Source organism: Ailuropoda melanoleuca, chromosome 6, assembly GCF_002007445.2.
Source record: "Ailuropoda melanoleuca isolate Jingjing chromosome 6, ASM200744v2, whole genome shotgun sequence".
Lineage (NCBI taxonomy): Eukaryota > Metazoa > Chordata > Mammalia > Carnivora > Ursidae > Ailuropoda > Ailuropoda melanoleuca.
In genome coordinates this window covers 17,361,419-17,378,796 of record NC_048223.1, presented here as the reverse complement: position 1 = coordinate 17,378,796, position 17,378 = coordinate 17,361,419, and the positions used below count along the sequence as shown (strand labels likewise).

The 17,378-nt window shown below is 41.9% G+C and overlaps 1 protein-coding gene across 4 annotated transcripts in view; it reads left to right on the top strand.

Moving 5' to 3' along the window:
- Positions 1-17,378, top strand: part of COL6A5 (collagen type VI alpha 5 chain) — a 131,375-nt gene that overhangs the window by 49,905 nt on the left and 64,092 nt on the right. For all 4 annotated transcript variants that reach the window (XM_034662018.1, XM_002927736.4, XM_034662017.1 and 1 more), the window contains exons 5-10: positions 4,242-4,802; positions 8,013-8,567; positions 10,578-11,153; positions 13,763-14,338; positions 16,067-16,407; positions 16,521-16,602. In XM_034662018.1, the coding sequence (XP_034517909.1) occupies positions 4,242-4,802; positions 8,013-8,567; positions 10,578-11,153; positions 13,763-14,338; positions 16,067-16,407; positions 16,521-16,602 (2,691 nt within the window). The remainder of the gene's footprint in view (positions 1-4,241; positions 4,803-8,012; positions 8,568-10,577; positions 11,154-13,762; positions 14,339-16,066; positions 16,408-16,520; positions 16,603-17,378) is intronic.

Genomic DNA, 17,378 nt, shown 5'->3' with positions numbered 1-17,378 from the left:
TGAATTTTACATTTAATTTTAATTCAATTTAGTTTTGATAGCCACATGTAGCTGGTGGCTATTGTATCATACAGTGTACAAATATACAGTTGTGTAATTTGTATCAGTTACAATTACATTTGGGTGTGACCAACAGAAATAAAACTAGCAGTTAACCATGAGGATGAAACTATTTTTTCTGTTTCACAAGTAAGTCCTAAGGTAGGCAGACAGAGCTGGTGTGGTATACCAAAGTTTCAGGAACCTGTCTCTTTCCACATTATTATTTTTTTGCCATTTGTGGTTTTTATTCCCAGATCATAGTCCCAGATAATCTCTCCAGGCATCACATTCATATCCAGCAAGCAAGAATGATAGAAAAGAAGGAAGTGGGCAGGCTTCCACCTCCTTTTCTTCAAAGATAGTCCCAGAAATTACACATATCATTTATGTTTACATCCCAGTGGCCAGAACTTAGTCACATGTCACACCTAGTTGTAAAAATGGGAGCTGGAAAATGTAGTCTTTATTTAGGGCAGTCAAGTATGTTGCTAAAAACTGGGGGTTCGATTAGTATAGGAGGAGACAATAAGATAACCAGGATTATCTTCCTTACCCACTTTTCTGTCAACCTTATATCATGAACTTTCATCCATTTCCTTAAATATTATTTTGCAACATTCTTTTTAGTTTGGTAATAAAATTCCATGGTGTGAATGGAATATAGTTTAACATATCCTACTCTGTTGGATATATAGGTCATTACACATATTTTTCCCTTCTAAAAGTCTTGGATAATATCATCCTTGCACCTATATCTTTACACACAACCATGAGTATTTTTGCACTTTTTGATCTTTTCTATTATGTTTGTCTTCCATCATTCTAGTGAAGATATTCTAGTTAAGATGCACTGTGAATGTGTTGTAGTTTTCCTAAGTTCTTTTCAAAGGTACATGCCAAGAAATACTTGATGTGATTTTGTGTTTACCTAATTCCGAGACACCTGCTGTCTTCACACATTTCCTTTGTGGATAAAATGCTTCTGAACAATTGGAACTGGAATTTGGCAGTACCAACTATGAGGGCATAGGAGGGATGTGTAGTGTGGTCTCTCTTGGAGAGTTTGCAGTGATGTGATTTAAAAAAAAAATGAGTATTTCCATTATAGAAATTCTAAATGGGAAGGTATGGGATCAAGGCTAGAGGCAAGGGCCATGTAAGGGGGATAGATGATTCTCAAAAATTGGTACCTGACTCAGGTTGGGTTCCTCAGAATAGATGTCAGAGAAGGCCTTGTGTGAAATTGATATATTAGAAAATATATCCAGGGAAAACTGGAGATTGGTAGGAAAGTAGGGTTGGGACCAGGAAGGGAAGGATGATAAGCCAAGTCCCACGGAGGTTCAATTCTATAGGGTCATTCTAGAGACAATGCAGGTTAAACCTTAGAATTGTCCCAGGCAAAGAGGGTTCCAGCACTCCGAGTGCCACCTGCCCACAAACAGACACAGGTGTGAGCTCTTAGCGTGAGAGTGCTAGGAGCCAGTGGGCACAGAAATGGTAGAGTTTGAGCGGATACAGGCGAAGCACCAACAGTGTCTGCTGCAAACTTATCAGAGTTTCCCGGGGAGTTTATTTCTAATTCATTGGCCCAAGCTCTCCCCAAAACCTAATGAATCAGTCTCAAAGTAGGGCCTGGGCACTTGCATTTTAGTAAGCTCCTCTCTAAACAGTTAGCAATGTTTGAGAACCTTGACCTTAGTGAATTTGCCATGGCCCAGAGTGTGATGGCCAGCTTTGTAATTTCAGAATGGTCAAATATGGAGAACCAACCTATACTGACTTAGTCGTTGTAGCCACCACATCTGTCGCAGAGTACCCAGTTTTTTAAGTCAGATTTCATTAAATCAAGGAGAGACTCATATTAATCAAACCAAGAGACTGATGTATAGAGAAAGAGTGACAGTTATATTTATGATGAGGATTAGTGTGCAGGGACCGGGACATTCATGTCCTCTGAGAAGTACATTCTCTCCCTATAGCCACCCATAGTGAGAAGCTAAATTGAAACCAAGAGATTGCTGGAGGTTGCATAGTCATTGCAACGGAATTAGTTTTATGACTGAAAGTCTAGTGTCATTCAGTTAGGTAGATGACTCTATTTTAAAGTCAAAATATAAATCTCTCTCTATATATATCTGTATAACTGTACAGGTGAGATCTTTGGGTCAGGGGACACATTCTTCTTCAACATTGTCCAAATGAACATTTTGTGATGATGGCAACGTTCTATATTTACAGTGTTGGATATAATAGTCACCAGCCACATGGGGATGTGAATCACTTGAAATGCAGCTAGTGCAACTAAGGAGCTGATTTTTGGATTTTACTTAATTTTAAGTAGTTTAAATTTACCTTTTAATAGCAACATGTGACTAGTGGCTTGTGTATTGGACAGCACAGCTCCAGGTGGGCTAGGTGGTCATTGCCTTGGTTACCCACTGTGACTCACGTTTTTTCTCTTCTTCATTGCTGACCACCACTGTCTTTATTTGAAAAACACCTGATTCTTCTTCATTAGGTATATAAATCAATCCATTCTGGTTGCTATTAAGTTTTGCTGGTCTGAGATTAATCCTGTCTTTTTCAGATAACTGCTTATCTTTGCCCTAATATTTTAGGTAGTGATTTCATAGTTTAATTCTCAGGTCCCAAATTATTTCCAGTATTTCTGATTTCTTAAGGACCAACTCCCATAGCCTGAAGTAGTGTCAATAGTTCCAAGTTGCCCAAAAAGCTGTCAAGAAAGAAAGAAAATATTGTGAAACGACTAAATTATTTTGTATTTTAAAGATCATTTCACATACTCAACCAGATAATTGCACAAATAACCTAAATTTTAAAAGTATGCTCTTTCTCCTCCCTGATTTCAGCGAATAGTTGATAGAGCTGTAAATAGACAACTAGTAAAGTTAAAGCATGTTTTCATAGAATCTACTCAACAAAGGAAGGAACATTGAGGTCTCTTTTATTTAAAATTTTTTTTTGTTGAAATCTTGTGATGTACCAGGTGTACTAGGTGGAAACAGAGTAGGAAGCAGTTTCTGCCCTTGTGGGGCTGACACTCTGTGGCAGGAAGCAGTCTGTGCTCATGAACAAATGAATAAGATAACTTCAAAAAGTATGGGTATCATAGAGAAAATAAGGTAATAGGATAGGCAACGATTGATGTGTTTTAGCTAGAGGGGAAGAGAGGGTCTTTTTGAAGAATTGGCATTTGAGTTGGCATATCCATGATGAGATAAGAAGGAACCAGCTATGTGAATATTTAGGGGGAAGAATATTTCAAGAAGAGGAAAGGGCAAGTGCAAAAGCCCTGGGGCACTTTCAAAAATACAGAAAGCAGCCCAGCATGGTTAGAGTACAGTGAGTAAGATGAAGAATTGCTGGAAATAGGGTCTGAGAGAAAAGCAGGGAGAAAGTTCAGGACAATTTTTTATTTTTAAATTCTAAATGTAATGATCAACCACTTAAGTAGAAGTATAATATGATCTGGTTCTAGTTTTATTTATTTTTATTTTTTTATTATTATTTTTTTAATGTTTTTTTTATTACATTATGTTAGTCGCCATACAGTACATCCCTGGTTTCTGATGCAAGGTTCGATGATTTATTAGTTGCATATAACACCCAGTGCACCATGCAATACGTGCCCTCCTTACTACCCATTACCAGTCTATCCCATTCCCCCACCCCCTCTGAAGCCCTCAGTTTGTTTCTCAGAGTCCATAGTCTCCCATGCTCCACTCCCCCTTCTGGTTCTAGTTTTAAATACAGTATTCTAGTTGCTCTGGGAAGAAGAGGTTATAGGAGAAGTAAGAGCAGTAAGTCATCTCCTCCATTCCATTTCTTAAGGTATAAACTGTCCAAAAAGCCATATGTCAATACTAGAAAAAATAATTTAACTTTCAGCCTGGAGACTTGGGAATCTGGTCTTTCCTTTTAATTAACTGGCTGTGTGACCTGAGACAAAGCACTGGGTGCCACTCTGTTTCAATTTCCCATCATGTTGTGAATTTCAAGGTGAGAATGGGCATGAACAGGTTTGAGGAAGCAGGAAGACCCTGTGCAAATAATGAAGAGTTCTCATTCTCTAGAAACTTCATGGCCTCACGTTCCTCTACAAACCCTCTTGCAAAGTTCTCCCCAGAGTCTCTATAATTAACGAAGAATGCAATTTCCACTTTTTTTTTTTTCAGGCTGTATAGATACAAAAGAGGCTGATATCTATTTCCTCATTGACGGCTCAACCAGCATACAGGGAAAACACTTCGAGCAAATCAAGGAATTTATGTTGGCTGTGACAGGAATGTTCAGCATTGGCCCAGACAAAGTCCAAGTTGGAGCCGTGCAGTATTCAGATAAGATGAGAGTGGAGTTTTATATCAATGACAATTCTAATAATGTGAACTTAAAGAACGCAATTTTGAACATCGAGCAGCTTCAAGGCAACACCTATACCGGGGAGGCCCTGAATTTCACGCTGTCAATAATAAAAGAAGATAGGAAGCTTAGGACAAGCCAGGTTCCCTGTTACCTCATTGTGCTGACTGATGGGAGGTCCACAGATGACGTCCTGGAGCCTGCTGAGAGATTAAGGGCTGAGCAAGTCACCATCCATGCAGTTGGCATTGGGGAGGCTATAAAAGTACAACTCCAACAAATTGCTGGGGGAGAAGAAAGGGTTAGCTTTGGGCAGAACTTTGATTCTTTAAGAAGCATAAAGAATGAAGTGGTTCACAGAATCTGCACTGAAAAAGGTAAGCAAAACACAAAAAGGCTTTATTTCCCATACTTCGTTAGGTACTTCGGGCAGACTAATAGCCGGGCTGAGACGAGAAGTGATGTGACCGGTTGTCTGGTTAACATTTTGCTAACTTCCTTTATCACTAGGGAGGGATTCAGCCCCTTTAGGCCAATTGCCACGATTGGAAAATCCCTAGGTAGACAGATGCCCTGAGACCATCTTGAAAGTCATAAGTAGGAAGGTTGCTAAGAGTGTTGTGGCCTTGACAAAGCCCACCGGTGTGGCGTGTAAGAGACTCTATTCTGTGTGTGCACGTGTGTGCGTGTTGTGTGAATGTGTACGCGCACGCGCTGATTGAAGCAGATGAGCACAGTGGAAAGAAAATGGGCTCTGGCTTTGGGATCCAACTCACTTTCCTACTTGACCTTCGAACTTCCTCATCTATTAAGCAATGGTAACACCTACATCCTAGAATCCTTATAGGTTTAGCATAATACACATCAACCATCATTTCTCTATTATGAATGCATATCTAGTACACATACAATAATTGCTTATTTTTATTTGTAACAGAAACACATATTTACATTTTCGTTCTGACTAAAAATCATGTAACAAAAGTTTGGAAGAACAATTTGCAAAGTCCTGTATCTGATTGTGATTTCTCTTATTAGTAATAGCTACTTACTAATTACAGATGATATGTGTTGATTGCTAGTATTAGCACATGAAAATTTCATGTGCTGAGAGGCATGTTAACTTGTTGGTTAAGATAAAGGATGCTGGAGTCAATGAGTCAAAGTTCAAGCTCCAATCTTATTAGCTGTGGACCTTGAACAGTTTACATACTGTCTACCTGTCTTGATCCCTATATGCCGGCCTATAGGGAAGCTTGAAGGTGATAATGCATGTGGACCACTTAAAATAATGCACGTGGGCACATCGTAACTGCTACATAAAAAGGAGCTATTGTAGGAGTTGGCTAAGGTATTCATTGATGAGAAAGAAAAAGAATTCTCACTTATTTGAACTTACAGAAGTGAAAAAGTTTTGGGATTTTCTGAGTCAATAAAATAAAAAAAATAAGCAATGCAACTAATGAATTGTTGAACGCTACATCAAAAACTAACGATGTACTATATGCAGACTAACAACATAAAAAAAGCAAAAAACAGAAAAGAAAAAAGAAACATAGAATAAGCAAATAAGTGGAGCTCACAGCAAAATCCTAAATCACAAAATTGTTCATTGTTCTCCCCATTATGGACAGTAGTTGGGTCTTCAGGATGTTCTAGAAAGAGTACAAGAGTAAAAGTTCCCCAACGTTTCCTGGGGTTGATGCAAAGAGAAGTAAAAGGGTTCCAGGAAATGGAAGATAGGCTGTATCTCAGTCCTTTCAAGGGAGACAGGCCTGGGCCAGCATGAGGAGGTGCAGGACAGCACCTGTGGGTCAGGTCGCTGCAGGGCCGGTGCCTGAACACTGGCACACCTGAAAGAGGAGACAAGCTATGGACAAAGAAATGAGCCATAAGATGGTCAACAGAGACAGGGAAACTAAGGAACCGAAGCCTGAGGACCTAGAAAAAACACTGACCAGTCTCAGAGCAGATGCAGATGGAGCGGGACACTGTGTATTTGTTGCTTAGGGGAGAAGAAAAGAGACTGTAATGAAAAGACCCCAAGCTACACAATGTGGAGTATTATTTCTCTTTTGTATAATGGTCCAGGGTGAGTTCTAGCGGAGAGCCTTTCCATGCTCAACAAATGGCTCCCATCTTTAGGTCAAAAGTGAATACCTAGTTCTCTTCACCTTGCATTTGTGGAAAGGGAGAAAGGGCCATATGAGCTCACCACACCCAATTGTTTTAATGTTCAGATCCAGAAGTGGGCAAGTCACTTCTGCTCATACCTATTGACCAAAACTTAGTCACAGGGCCACATGTAGCCTCAAGGAAGGCTAGGAAATATGGTCTTTTCCTGGGCGATCATCGGTCTAGTTGAAACTATATTGACATAGAAGGATGGGAGACTAGATATTAGAGGATGGGAAGAAGTCTTGCCACAAACAGATAAAAGGAGGTAGACCCCGTGAATACGAAACCACATGTAAAAGTCTACTCCTTTTACATATGTTTAATGGAAGGGAGGCTTCCACACTTCACAGCAGTGGGGCCTTGCCAAGGCCACAAATATATTTAGTGACCTCTCTATTGATGACTTTCAAGATGGCCCCAGCTTGAGTCTTAAATGGTGGTTTTGATGTTTCCTGGTGGGCCTTACACAAACTATTAAAAAATAATAAGCATTGTTTTATTCTTCTTTGACTAATGCTAATTGCTTATTTTCAAATAGTATGGGATAGACTCTGTAAGTGTTGAAGGAAGGACTGCTAAGAGAATGGCAGTTTCAGCAGGTAGACCAAGGAGATACATGCTAACAACAATATATTTACCTATTATATATATATAGAGAGAGATAGGTGTACTCGCACACACCTGTACAATGAATTAGTAACACTGGGTTTTTTTTTCTATGGCTTATAGAAATTGGTCTTCTATGTGTGGATTCATGTACATACACATATGTATGTATACAAAAATACATCCATTTCTAGTCAGTAACATATCTACAAATTTTATATATAAATAAAGGAACAGTCCATGCTGAATTGTTATGTGCTTATTAACGTAGTTATTATCTCTAGTAAAAGTTTCTCACCCCAATTTTTAATATTGATTTATAGTGTTCATCAAATCATTTTAAGTTACCCAAGAAAATAATGCTATATAAAGATTCCTTAGAATTTTATGTTTCTACATTATGCATAAAACCCTGAAATATTAGTCCTATGAGTGTAGGGAATTGATTGTTTTTTCTCTGATTCCTTTTTTTGGATCATCATCGCAACCTTTAACCCATAACTTGATGCTTGGCGTTTCATAGACCTCAAGAATTATGAATAAATGAATGATGGATAAATGCTTTGGAAGTTGCATTTTCTCTTTTAAACTTCTTGGATAATAATTTGGTGGATTTCTGATTCAGGGTTGTAGTCAGCGGGCCTCCGCTTCAGCAGCAGATAAAATTTTCAAATGCGGTAGCAGGTGCTTGAGTCAATTTTTGATGTTTTCTGACTAATGCATTTATTTCTGTCTTACTGTTTCTCTATATTCTGAAAATCATGTCAACCTGGCTCATCTCTGGTCTTTTTGACGACACGCAGGATGTGAAGACATGAAGGCTGACATCATGTTTCTGGTGGACAGTTCTGGCAGTATAGGACTTGAAAATTTTGGAAAAATGAAAACCTTCATGAAAAGCCTATTAGCTAAGATTCAGATAGGTCCAGACAGAACTCATATTGGTGTCATTCAGTTCAGTGATAAAACTCGGGAAGAATTCCAGCTTAATAAATACTTCACACAAAATGAAATTTCTGATGCAATAGACAGAATGTCTCTCATCGACAAAAACACTTTGACTGGAAACGCACTAATCTCTGTAGATCAATACTTCACCCCCGCCAAGGGGGCCCGTATTGGGATCAAAAAGTTTCTTATTCTCATCACGGATGGAGAAGCACAAGATGCTGTGAGAGACCCTGCTAAAGCTCTTCGGGACAAAGGCGTGGTCATCTTCTCTGTGGGGGTGTATGGAGCCAATAGGACGCAGCTGGAGGAGATCAGTGGGGATGGCAACCTGGTCTTCCAAGTTGAGAGCTTTGATGATCTAAAGGCAATAGAAAGCAAACTCATTTTTCGTGTATGTGCTCTCCATGGTAAGTGACACTGTTATCCTTCAGGACTCTGGGATGTGAGATGTTGACCTCATAGGGTGAACAGTGGGTTATACCACGGGCTTAGACTCCGTCTGGACTTTAGTGTTAAGTTTTGGTCTTATTTATGTTGTATTAAAACATCTGTGACCTCCAGGAATATTCCAGTTTAACAATCTTGTCCGCCAGTTTGGCAATAAAGTATTCTGGCTGTGAAGACTTCAAATCTATTCCAAAAAGGTCGCAGAATTTTCCATTGAACTTCCAACTCTTTACTACCTGCATACCTAGATTTTCCAGAGGAAGTTTTTAATCCCAAATGATTCCCCAGAATTGTTTCTTGCCTACCTGTAATCATTGTCAAGTTGTAAATAACTAGAAATACAAATTCATCTTCCTCTTAATTAAATTAAATCCAATATTCTAAGCATACCCACCCCCCAAAAACCCCTCTTTATTTTAAAAATATAATGTGTGTTTTCATTCCTTCACCTTATTTTTCTCCACCTCTATCAGTGAGGTATTTTACATCTGGCTGTTCATGCATCTCTCCCTTTGGAAAATTTTAATTTGTTACTTTTTAAAAATGATTGCTCAAGATCATCATTTTTATCTCACACAAATTGTAGTGCCTTTCAAGTTGTGTCAAGCAATCTTCAGTTTGAGTCCATCAACTTTAACGGCTCTTGGATGAGACCTTGCTATAAATCCACACATAAGACTAAAAATACCTGTGCTTTTAAACCTACCACGAGCCCTTATCTGTGTTTTGGATACAGCTAAGAAAACGTACTGAAGTATTGGTAAATTTGTTGTATGTTGTTCCCCTGGCAACAAAGAGACCTCCCTTGGACTATATTATTCAGAATTCTGGGTGAGAAATTCTCACAAAGTTAACAAAATATCTTAGTGTAAACTCTGACTTTTAGGCAGTGGCACTGCAATTTCTCTCCTAATAGCTTCAAGTGGCAATGATTCTCAAACTCTTGGTAGTGTTGGGACATTCTAAGACAGGTTGGCCTTAAGGCCACAACCCCACCTCTGAAATCCATGGAGCTCTTCCTGGTATTTCTTCATTTGGGTAAACACAATGTTTGTGGAGGCCCTGCCTATAGCATTATGTGAAATTTCAGCTGACTCACACATCAGATCGACTCATAAACATCAAGTCACGTCATGGCCCCAAGTTCCTACGGATATGGTCTGGACTCATCCAAAGCATCTTAGACTTGAGAATTTGAGACCTCATTGCCAGAAATAAGGATTGAAGTTACCATATGCAGGTAGAAAGTGGAGAAAGTGAAACTGTGGAAGGCTTGTGCTTAAGGTACTGAGGGAAGAGAAAGAGGGGAGAGAAACCCCACACTTTGGAGACCTATCCAGAGTGCTCACTTGACTTCCAGTGTGGAGGAGAGCTTGGGGCTGAGGAGAGGTGATAGGCCTTAGCTCTCCCCCTACTTGGGGCCTTTCTGGGTTCTAATTCAGGAGGTGAGGGGAAGGAGCACAAATGAATGCAGAGAGGCATGTGCACATGGGAGAGTTTGCTTAGCAGAAGCTGAAAAGACAGCTGGAGCCAGAGGGAGTAGGATAAAAATCCCAGCTAATACAGAGAGCCTCTGAGCTCTTTAAAACATGAGGCCAGTTTGGCAAACATCAGTCATATCTCACCATTATATTGATACTGAGCTACCTTCTGACGTTTCCTTTCAGTTGAAAGCCTGCCTAGGAAAACGCATCACATGTCCTAATGAGATCTAGGAGAGCAGAGTGGTGTGGCTTAAGAACCACCCATTGCAGAGTCACTGTCAAGTACAATGTCCGTGGAATCATGATCTGGGCAAGTTGTACATCACTGCGCCTCAGCTTCTTACTCTGAAATATGGCAACAGCCTCCTTAACAAGTGAGATGCAGCGTCTCGGCCATAGTAGTTTCATGGTTTGCTCTCCCTTCTCAGCTGTCTGTGTAGAATGCGTGGCAGAAAGATTGTGATGCCTGCCTTCTTCTTCTTTCAGATTGTAAAAATATTAAAGTGTTGGACATTGTGTTTGTGCTGGATCATTCAGGCAGCATAAACACACAAGAGCAAGAAAACATGATGGCTCTAACTATCCATTTGGTGAAGAAAGCAGATGTTGGCAGCGACCGAGTTCGGATTGGAGCTCTCAAATACTCAGACTATCCTGAGATTCTTTTCCACCTTGGGAAATACTCAAACAGATCCTCAGTCATCGAGCACCTAAGGAGGCGCAGGAGCACCGGAGGGGATACCTACACTGCCAGGGCTCTTGACCACACGAACATGATGTTCACGGAGGAATATGGCAGCCGCATCCAGCAAAACGTGAAGCAGATGCTGATCGTCATCACTGACGGGGTATCCCATGACCGAAATCTGCTCAACGAGACAGCATTGAAATTAAGAAACAAAGGCATTGATATCTACGCTGTGGGTGTAGGACAGGCTGACCAACTTGAACTTGAGGCTATGGCAGGGAATAAAAGCAAGACTTTCCATGTAGATAATTTCAACAAATTGAAAGATATTTACCTGCCTCTACAAGAAAGTATGTGTATCAATGCACATGAGTGTAAGTTGTGATTTTTAAAGTTTCTATGGGGGTAGCAATAGAAGGTTAAGAAAAAAATAAATTAAATCTTAGCTTCCCATTATCTGTATGCCATGGGCTAAACATTTCTCTACTCAGGCTGTTTTCTTATCTCTAAAAAAAAAAATGCACTGATTGAGCAAGATCTGAAAGTTGCCTTCCCACCACAGTATGCATTGAAGAGCTTATGGAAGCAAGTTTCAGAAACATTCTTTGAGGTCTTGCCACCCTGTTGCCTTTTTCTTGGCAGAAAGGAACTCTACCTAGGATCATAGTCACCTTACTCCATTTCAGGGCCTCTTGTGCCATTCCATTAATGGTCTCAATGCAAACACTGAACACTAGTTATAGGCCAGACTCAGAGTTGCATGGTTTGACAGATAGACTTTGTCTTCAAAGATCCAGGGCTGTCTAAATGGGATTATAGACATTCTCTAGGGCCACAGGAAGCTGAAGTAATCTAATGTGCTTTTCTAGATAAGGGCCACTAATACAGACGGAAGGATATGTAAGTTCAATATGGAGTCATGGAGGCTGGTGGGTAGGAGCAAGGAGGGAAGGGACCCAAGTTGATTCCATGAGATACCACTGGGGTAGGATAGGCTGCAGGCATCACACTTGAGGAAAGTGTAAGATTTCCCACCTGAGCTCAAAGTGAGTAATGAATTCATCTCCTTGATTTTAGGTACTGGATGATGGTATTATCTGTAAAAAAAAAAAAATTGTGACTTTTCCCAAGGCAGCAGGACCTTCTTCTCAATTCTGCCTGTTCTAGCCTGTCCCTGAACTCCCACCCTGAAATTTGGTCTCCTCACCCTTTGTCTTGCCACCTTCCAGTCCATTCTGAACGCTGAGTGATCTTCCTAACACACATTGGATATGTCACTGCTCTGCTTACGGTTTACAATTTCTGAATTTCTGAGTTTCATCTAGCCTTGCCCACATCTCCAACCTCATCTGTTGCCACTCCCCACTTCACAATCTCTCCTGTCAATCTGAAATATGTCTGTATCTTTGTACACAGCATTCTACCTGCCATGAACACACCAGTCCATTTTCCCTCACTACATCTAGCTTGCCTGTCACATTTCAGCCTTTGTTTGCCAATTTCCTGACCCAATACCTGACAGTCATCCCAGATCCCAGAATCTCCCAGATTCTGCACCTTCTATTTCTCCTGGTGGTAGCACTGAACACATATTTGCTATTTCTTTATCTGTGTCTGTCACAAGACTATGACTTCCTTGGGCAGGCGTGGCCTCCTGTTTATCATCGGGTCTCCACCAAATCTAGTACATTACCAGGACTACAGTCTTTTCCCACAAAGATGGAGTCTGTTTTATTCTCATCTCCCATGCCTACTTTTTGGAGGCAGATACTGAGGCAGAGTCTAGGATGGGATTCACACCCCACAAAGGAAAGTGGGAAAGTAGGATGGGCAGAAGAAGTCACACAGCGACGCATGACTGACAGAGCTCCAAACCTGGCAAAGAGCTCTAGAGTGTGTATTGCCCATCAGTGTTGCCCAGCATCAGACTAAGACGGCTGGGTGGGTATGTCCCCTTCCCACTTAGTCCCCAGATGTGGGCTGCCCTAGGAAGGGCATGGTCTTTTGCAAGACCTCTCTCTGCAGTGAGGCTGACCCTGAAGGAGCCCTCTGTTGACCACACTCCCACAGCTGGGCAGCAAATCCTTCCTTGAAGGTTTGTCTGGGCAGCCCATCTTTGTGTCTACCAGACTACCCTTAGAAAGAATTGTGTGACAGTGGGCATTTTTTGTCTCAATTGCCTTTAGTAATCACTTTAGTGCTGCCCTGGTTGCAGCCATTGCATTTGATTGGAACTGAGGGTAGAGGATTATCCCTGGGTTATGGAACATTTCACACTGGATTTCAGGGAGATGACTCCTTTCCCTGTTTACTAGCCATTTGCACATGTCCCATTACATTTTAATATTTGGGTTATGATATTATAAAGAACTACAGTAGAAAAAAATGCTGGATTTAAAGATACAAAGAATGAGGCGGTCCACTCCACTGCATAGCAATTGTGTATTCTTAGTTAAGTTACTTAGCTTCTGAATTCCATTTATGTACCTATAAAATTAGATTAATTCCTTATAACATGGTCATGAATATTAACAGTTATTGTATGCCAAAAACCTTTCTTTCTTAAAATGGTAATTCTCAACACAAATGTAAAGTGGTAGCATTAACAGTAACAGGAATACTAACCATAGTACAGGGGTCTTGTTACCTTGACTTGGGTGAACCTTCCAATTTGGGTATGTCGAAGGGATTTCTAGCCTTTGCAATTACTTTTTAATGAACGTATTCAATCTATTCAAACTTCTTTCTCTAAGCGACTTTTCAAATGAATCACATAAATATTAAAACTCGGAACAAAGTCTATTACCTTTCTCCTTCCCACTATTTTTCCCTCTTGAGGGTCAATCGGTGATTCTCTCTTCTGTTAACTTATCTCAATTTGCTACTACTGTGGGGATTTAGTAAAGCAATTGAAGTATTCGAGGAAAGGGAGCATTTAGAATAATCATGAGGAACATAACTGTTTTGCTTTTCCCAATGGCAGGGTGTGACATTCAAGAAGCCGATGTGGTTTTCTTTTGTGACGGCTCCGACATGGTCTCCAACTCAGAGTTTGTTACCATGACAACTTTCGTGTCAGAATTAATTGATCATTTTAACATTCAGAACCAGAAGATAAAAATCGGGTTGGCTCAATTTGGGAGTGGCTTCCAAAAAATTATCGAGTTGAAAAACTCTCTGACTATACGGGAGTTGAAGACTCAAATTCAAAGCATTCCTAAGAGCAAGGGGTTTCCGCGAATGGACCTGGCCCTTAAAAAAGTGAAAGCCATGTTTGATCCATCTTCCGGTGGGAGAAGAAACGCTGGTGTCCCTCAAACTTTGGTAGTTATCACATCCGGGGATCCCTACTATGATGTGGCAGATGAAGTGAAAATCCTGAGAAACCTCGGAATTTGTGTCCTGGTTTGGGGCATAGGAAATATTCATAAGGAGCAACTTCTGCCGTTAACAGGCCATTCCGAAAAAATAGTCACCCTCCAAGACTTTAATAAATTAATGAATGTGGATGTGAAAAAAAGAATGGTTCGTGAAATCTGCCAGAGCTGCGGGAAAACCAGTAAGTGCTCCCCTTGCTCTTTATTTGTTTTTGATTTAATTGCCACCTTCCTGGGACTTCGTTGTCCTGGGGGCTAGCTCTAGCTGAACATATTTTTGGAGAGTGTGCAGTGAGAATAGACCTTTCCTCTGTTTCCAGGAAGCTTGGGATCAGCCAGCCTCCCTCAAAGACAAGGAAAAGGGTGCAGAGGCTGGAGGATGTCCTGGGTTGTGTCTTCTGGTCAGCCCTGTCCCCTCACTGCAAGCCAGGCTTTGTGCCCCTTTTACCACCGAAACTCAGTCTCCTATTTCTGCCCCCTCCACTTGTGGCGGACCTAGAATAATGCCTTGCGTCCAGCGGGAAGTCAGTAAAACAGACACCGGCTGCTTGGCAGCTTTACTCTTTTAACTTTGTTAAACCATCTTGTAAGGGACTTGGTGCTCCTGTGTGTGTCTCTCTGTGTATGTCTGTATGAGCCTTTGTGTGGGCATGTTTTAATGATGGCATTTGTATAATCATAACATAGTGAAGATTTGAATTGTCCTTAGTGATTATTTGATTCCCAGAGGTCACAAACACCACGACTGCAAAGGCCAGGAGGGTCATGGAAGTGAGTCAGGAGAGCAGGGAGGGAAGGAAATGAAGGGACAGCAAGGAGCCATCTGATGCGGAGGTCACCATTCGCCCCAGCTGAGAGTGACTGTGGAGGACTCAAGTTCTGTACACTTGGGCTGGGAGGACAGCACCTCAAGATATGATAGCATTTTGTGGAATTTGTACAACACGCAGAAATTCTTCAGCGTGCTTCTGTTTCTGGAGTTATGACTGAAGCCGCTTCTTTCCCAGAATGGGTTGGTCCTTCCAAGCTCTCCAGATCATCCACACTCCATTTGGGGTGCTCGGCTGGAAGCACATTACAGTGGTGGGAAGGGCCCCGGCACCAGACTCCAAGGGCCAGGTTCTTGCTCTGGTGCGGTAGCAGCAACTCCAGGAATCACAATTTCCTCACGTGTAAAAGGAGCAGCTGGGCAGGGTCAGCAGTGACCAAATGGCGACTTGCAGCTGAGTGTTGGTCCTGCCCAGTGTTGACAACTTGTTAAAATTAGTTGACAGCTTTTACAAACTGAAGGTTTCACATGAAAAATGGAGATTTCAGGCTTTCCTTGGAAAAATCAGGCCATCTCACCACACTGGGCCCCTTCTCCCACATGGCTAGTCTCAGCAGGAGTTGAGCAGTGAACAGATGGGTCGTTGTCCTCCATTCATTCTCTCTGCTCCCTGCCCATCTAACTCCTTTACATTATCCACCCGGCCTTTGTAGCCCTTTGTGTTTGTGACCTCTGGATTAAATAATCTCTAAAGATATTTCAAATATTTAATATGTTATGATTATATGAATCATAATATGTCATTAAAATAAGAAAATTTGCACATGCATGCACACACACTCACACACAACACACACACACCACACACACACACACACACACACACACACAGAGCCAGCCACTGAAAATGAGGCTAAACCATGAGTGGAACTTGAAATAGCTATTGGAACTTGAAATATTTTGAAGAGGAGAGAGGAAATACCTGTTGTTCAAGCAGCCAATATATTCCTTCTTGAACACTGGGGACTAGGGACCCTCAAGCCCTGGGCAATGCCATGACTGCACTACTTTTGTCTGCCTGGTCTTCTCTTACTTGCCCCTATCTACTCATTAATCTGGCCTTGTTTCCCTTGGTCTCCAGATTGCTTTATGGACATAGTGGTCGGGTTTGACATTTCCACCCACCTGCTGGGGCAGCCGCTGTTCCACGGCCACCCCCGGCTGAGATCCTACCTCCCAGGCATCTTAGAGGACATCAGCTCCATCAGGAGGGTCAGCTGCGGGGCAGGCTCAGACGTGCAGGTGAACGTGGCCTTCAAGGTGAACAATGACCGAGAATTCCCTGCCAAGTTCCAAATCTACCAGAAAGCAATATTTGACAGCCTGCTGCAAGTCACCGTCGATGGGCCATCTCATCTGAATGCGCAGTTCCTGCAGTCGCTGTGGGATACATTTAAGGATCAATCTAAATCGCAAGGACAGGTACTCATGTCACATTCGATGTCCCATCTCTGCATTCTTTCATTTGTTTCTTCCTCCCCAATTACATATTTCATTTTCACATCATCCCATTCTCTGCTTTCCTCTTCCTCTAGGTGCTACTCATCTTTTCAGATGGTCTTGGGGGTGAAAGCGAGATAATGCTTGAAAATCAATCGGACAGACTCAGAGAAGCAGGTACTGAGTTGCAAATTTAAGTGGTGAAGCATAGAATGTGCTAACGAGTCCCTTCTTTCTCAGGTGCTGTAGATCTTGGGGTCTGTCTGGCCACTAGTAGCAGATGCTGTTGGTGCCTCCCAAACCCACTTGACCAGCCTGCACCCTCATCCCCCAAATGCTGCAAAAGCCACGGCCAAGTACTTACACCTGTGACCGTCTACAGCCATGGGTCCTTGAGTTACCTGAACCATTACCTTGGAGTGGGGGTGTCCATACCATGTCTCACCTGGAAATGGAAGGGGGCAATCGATATAGGGATACAAAGCCTAGCACCCTTGCCTCAAGTGGGTCAACTCTGATAGAGTTTACACCCCAGAGTCCTTCATGAATCATACCACGGTGAAGACTTTACTGAGACACCCTCACTTACAACCTCCCCCTCCCTTTCCTCCACCTCTTTCTCCCTCAATAAACCACGTACACACAGATTCCTCACTTAGATTCTGCTTCCAGGGCTCCTGACCTAGGACACTCCCTACCGTTTCTCATTAGCCATGTGAATGACAGCCACATGGATCTTGAAAAGCACTAAATGCAGAAGTTGAGAGTCTCATGCAGAGCACGAGACTCCACTAATTGTCGGGGGGGGGGCATTGTTTAAGACTTCCTGGGTGTAGGGGGCGCCTGGGTGGCACAGCGGTTAAGCGTCTGCCTTCGGCTCAGGGCATGATCCCAGTGTTCTGGGATCGAGCCCCACCAGGCTCTTCCGCTATGAGCCTGCTTCTTCCTCTCCC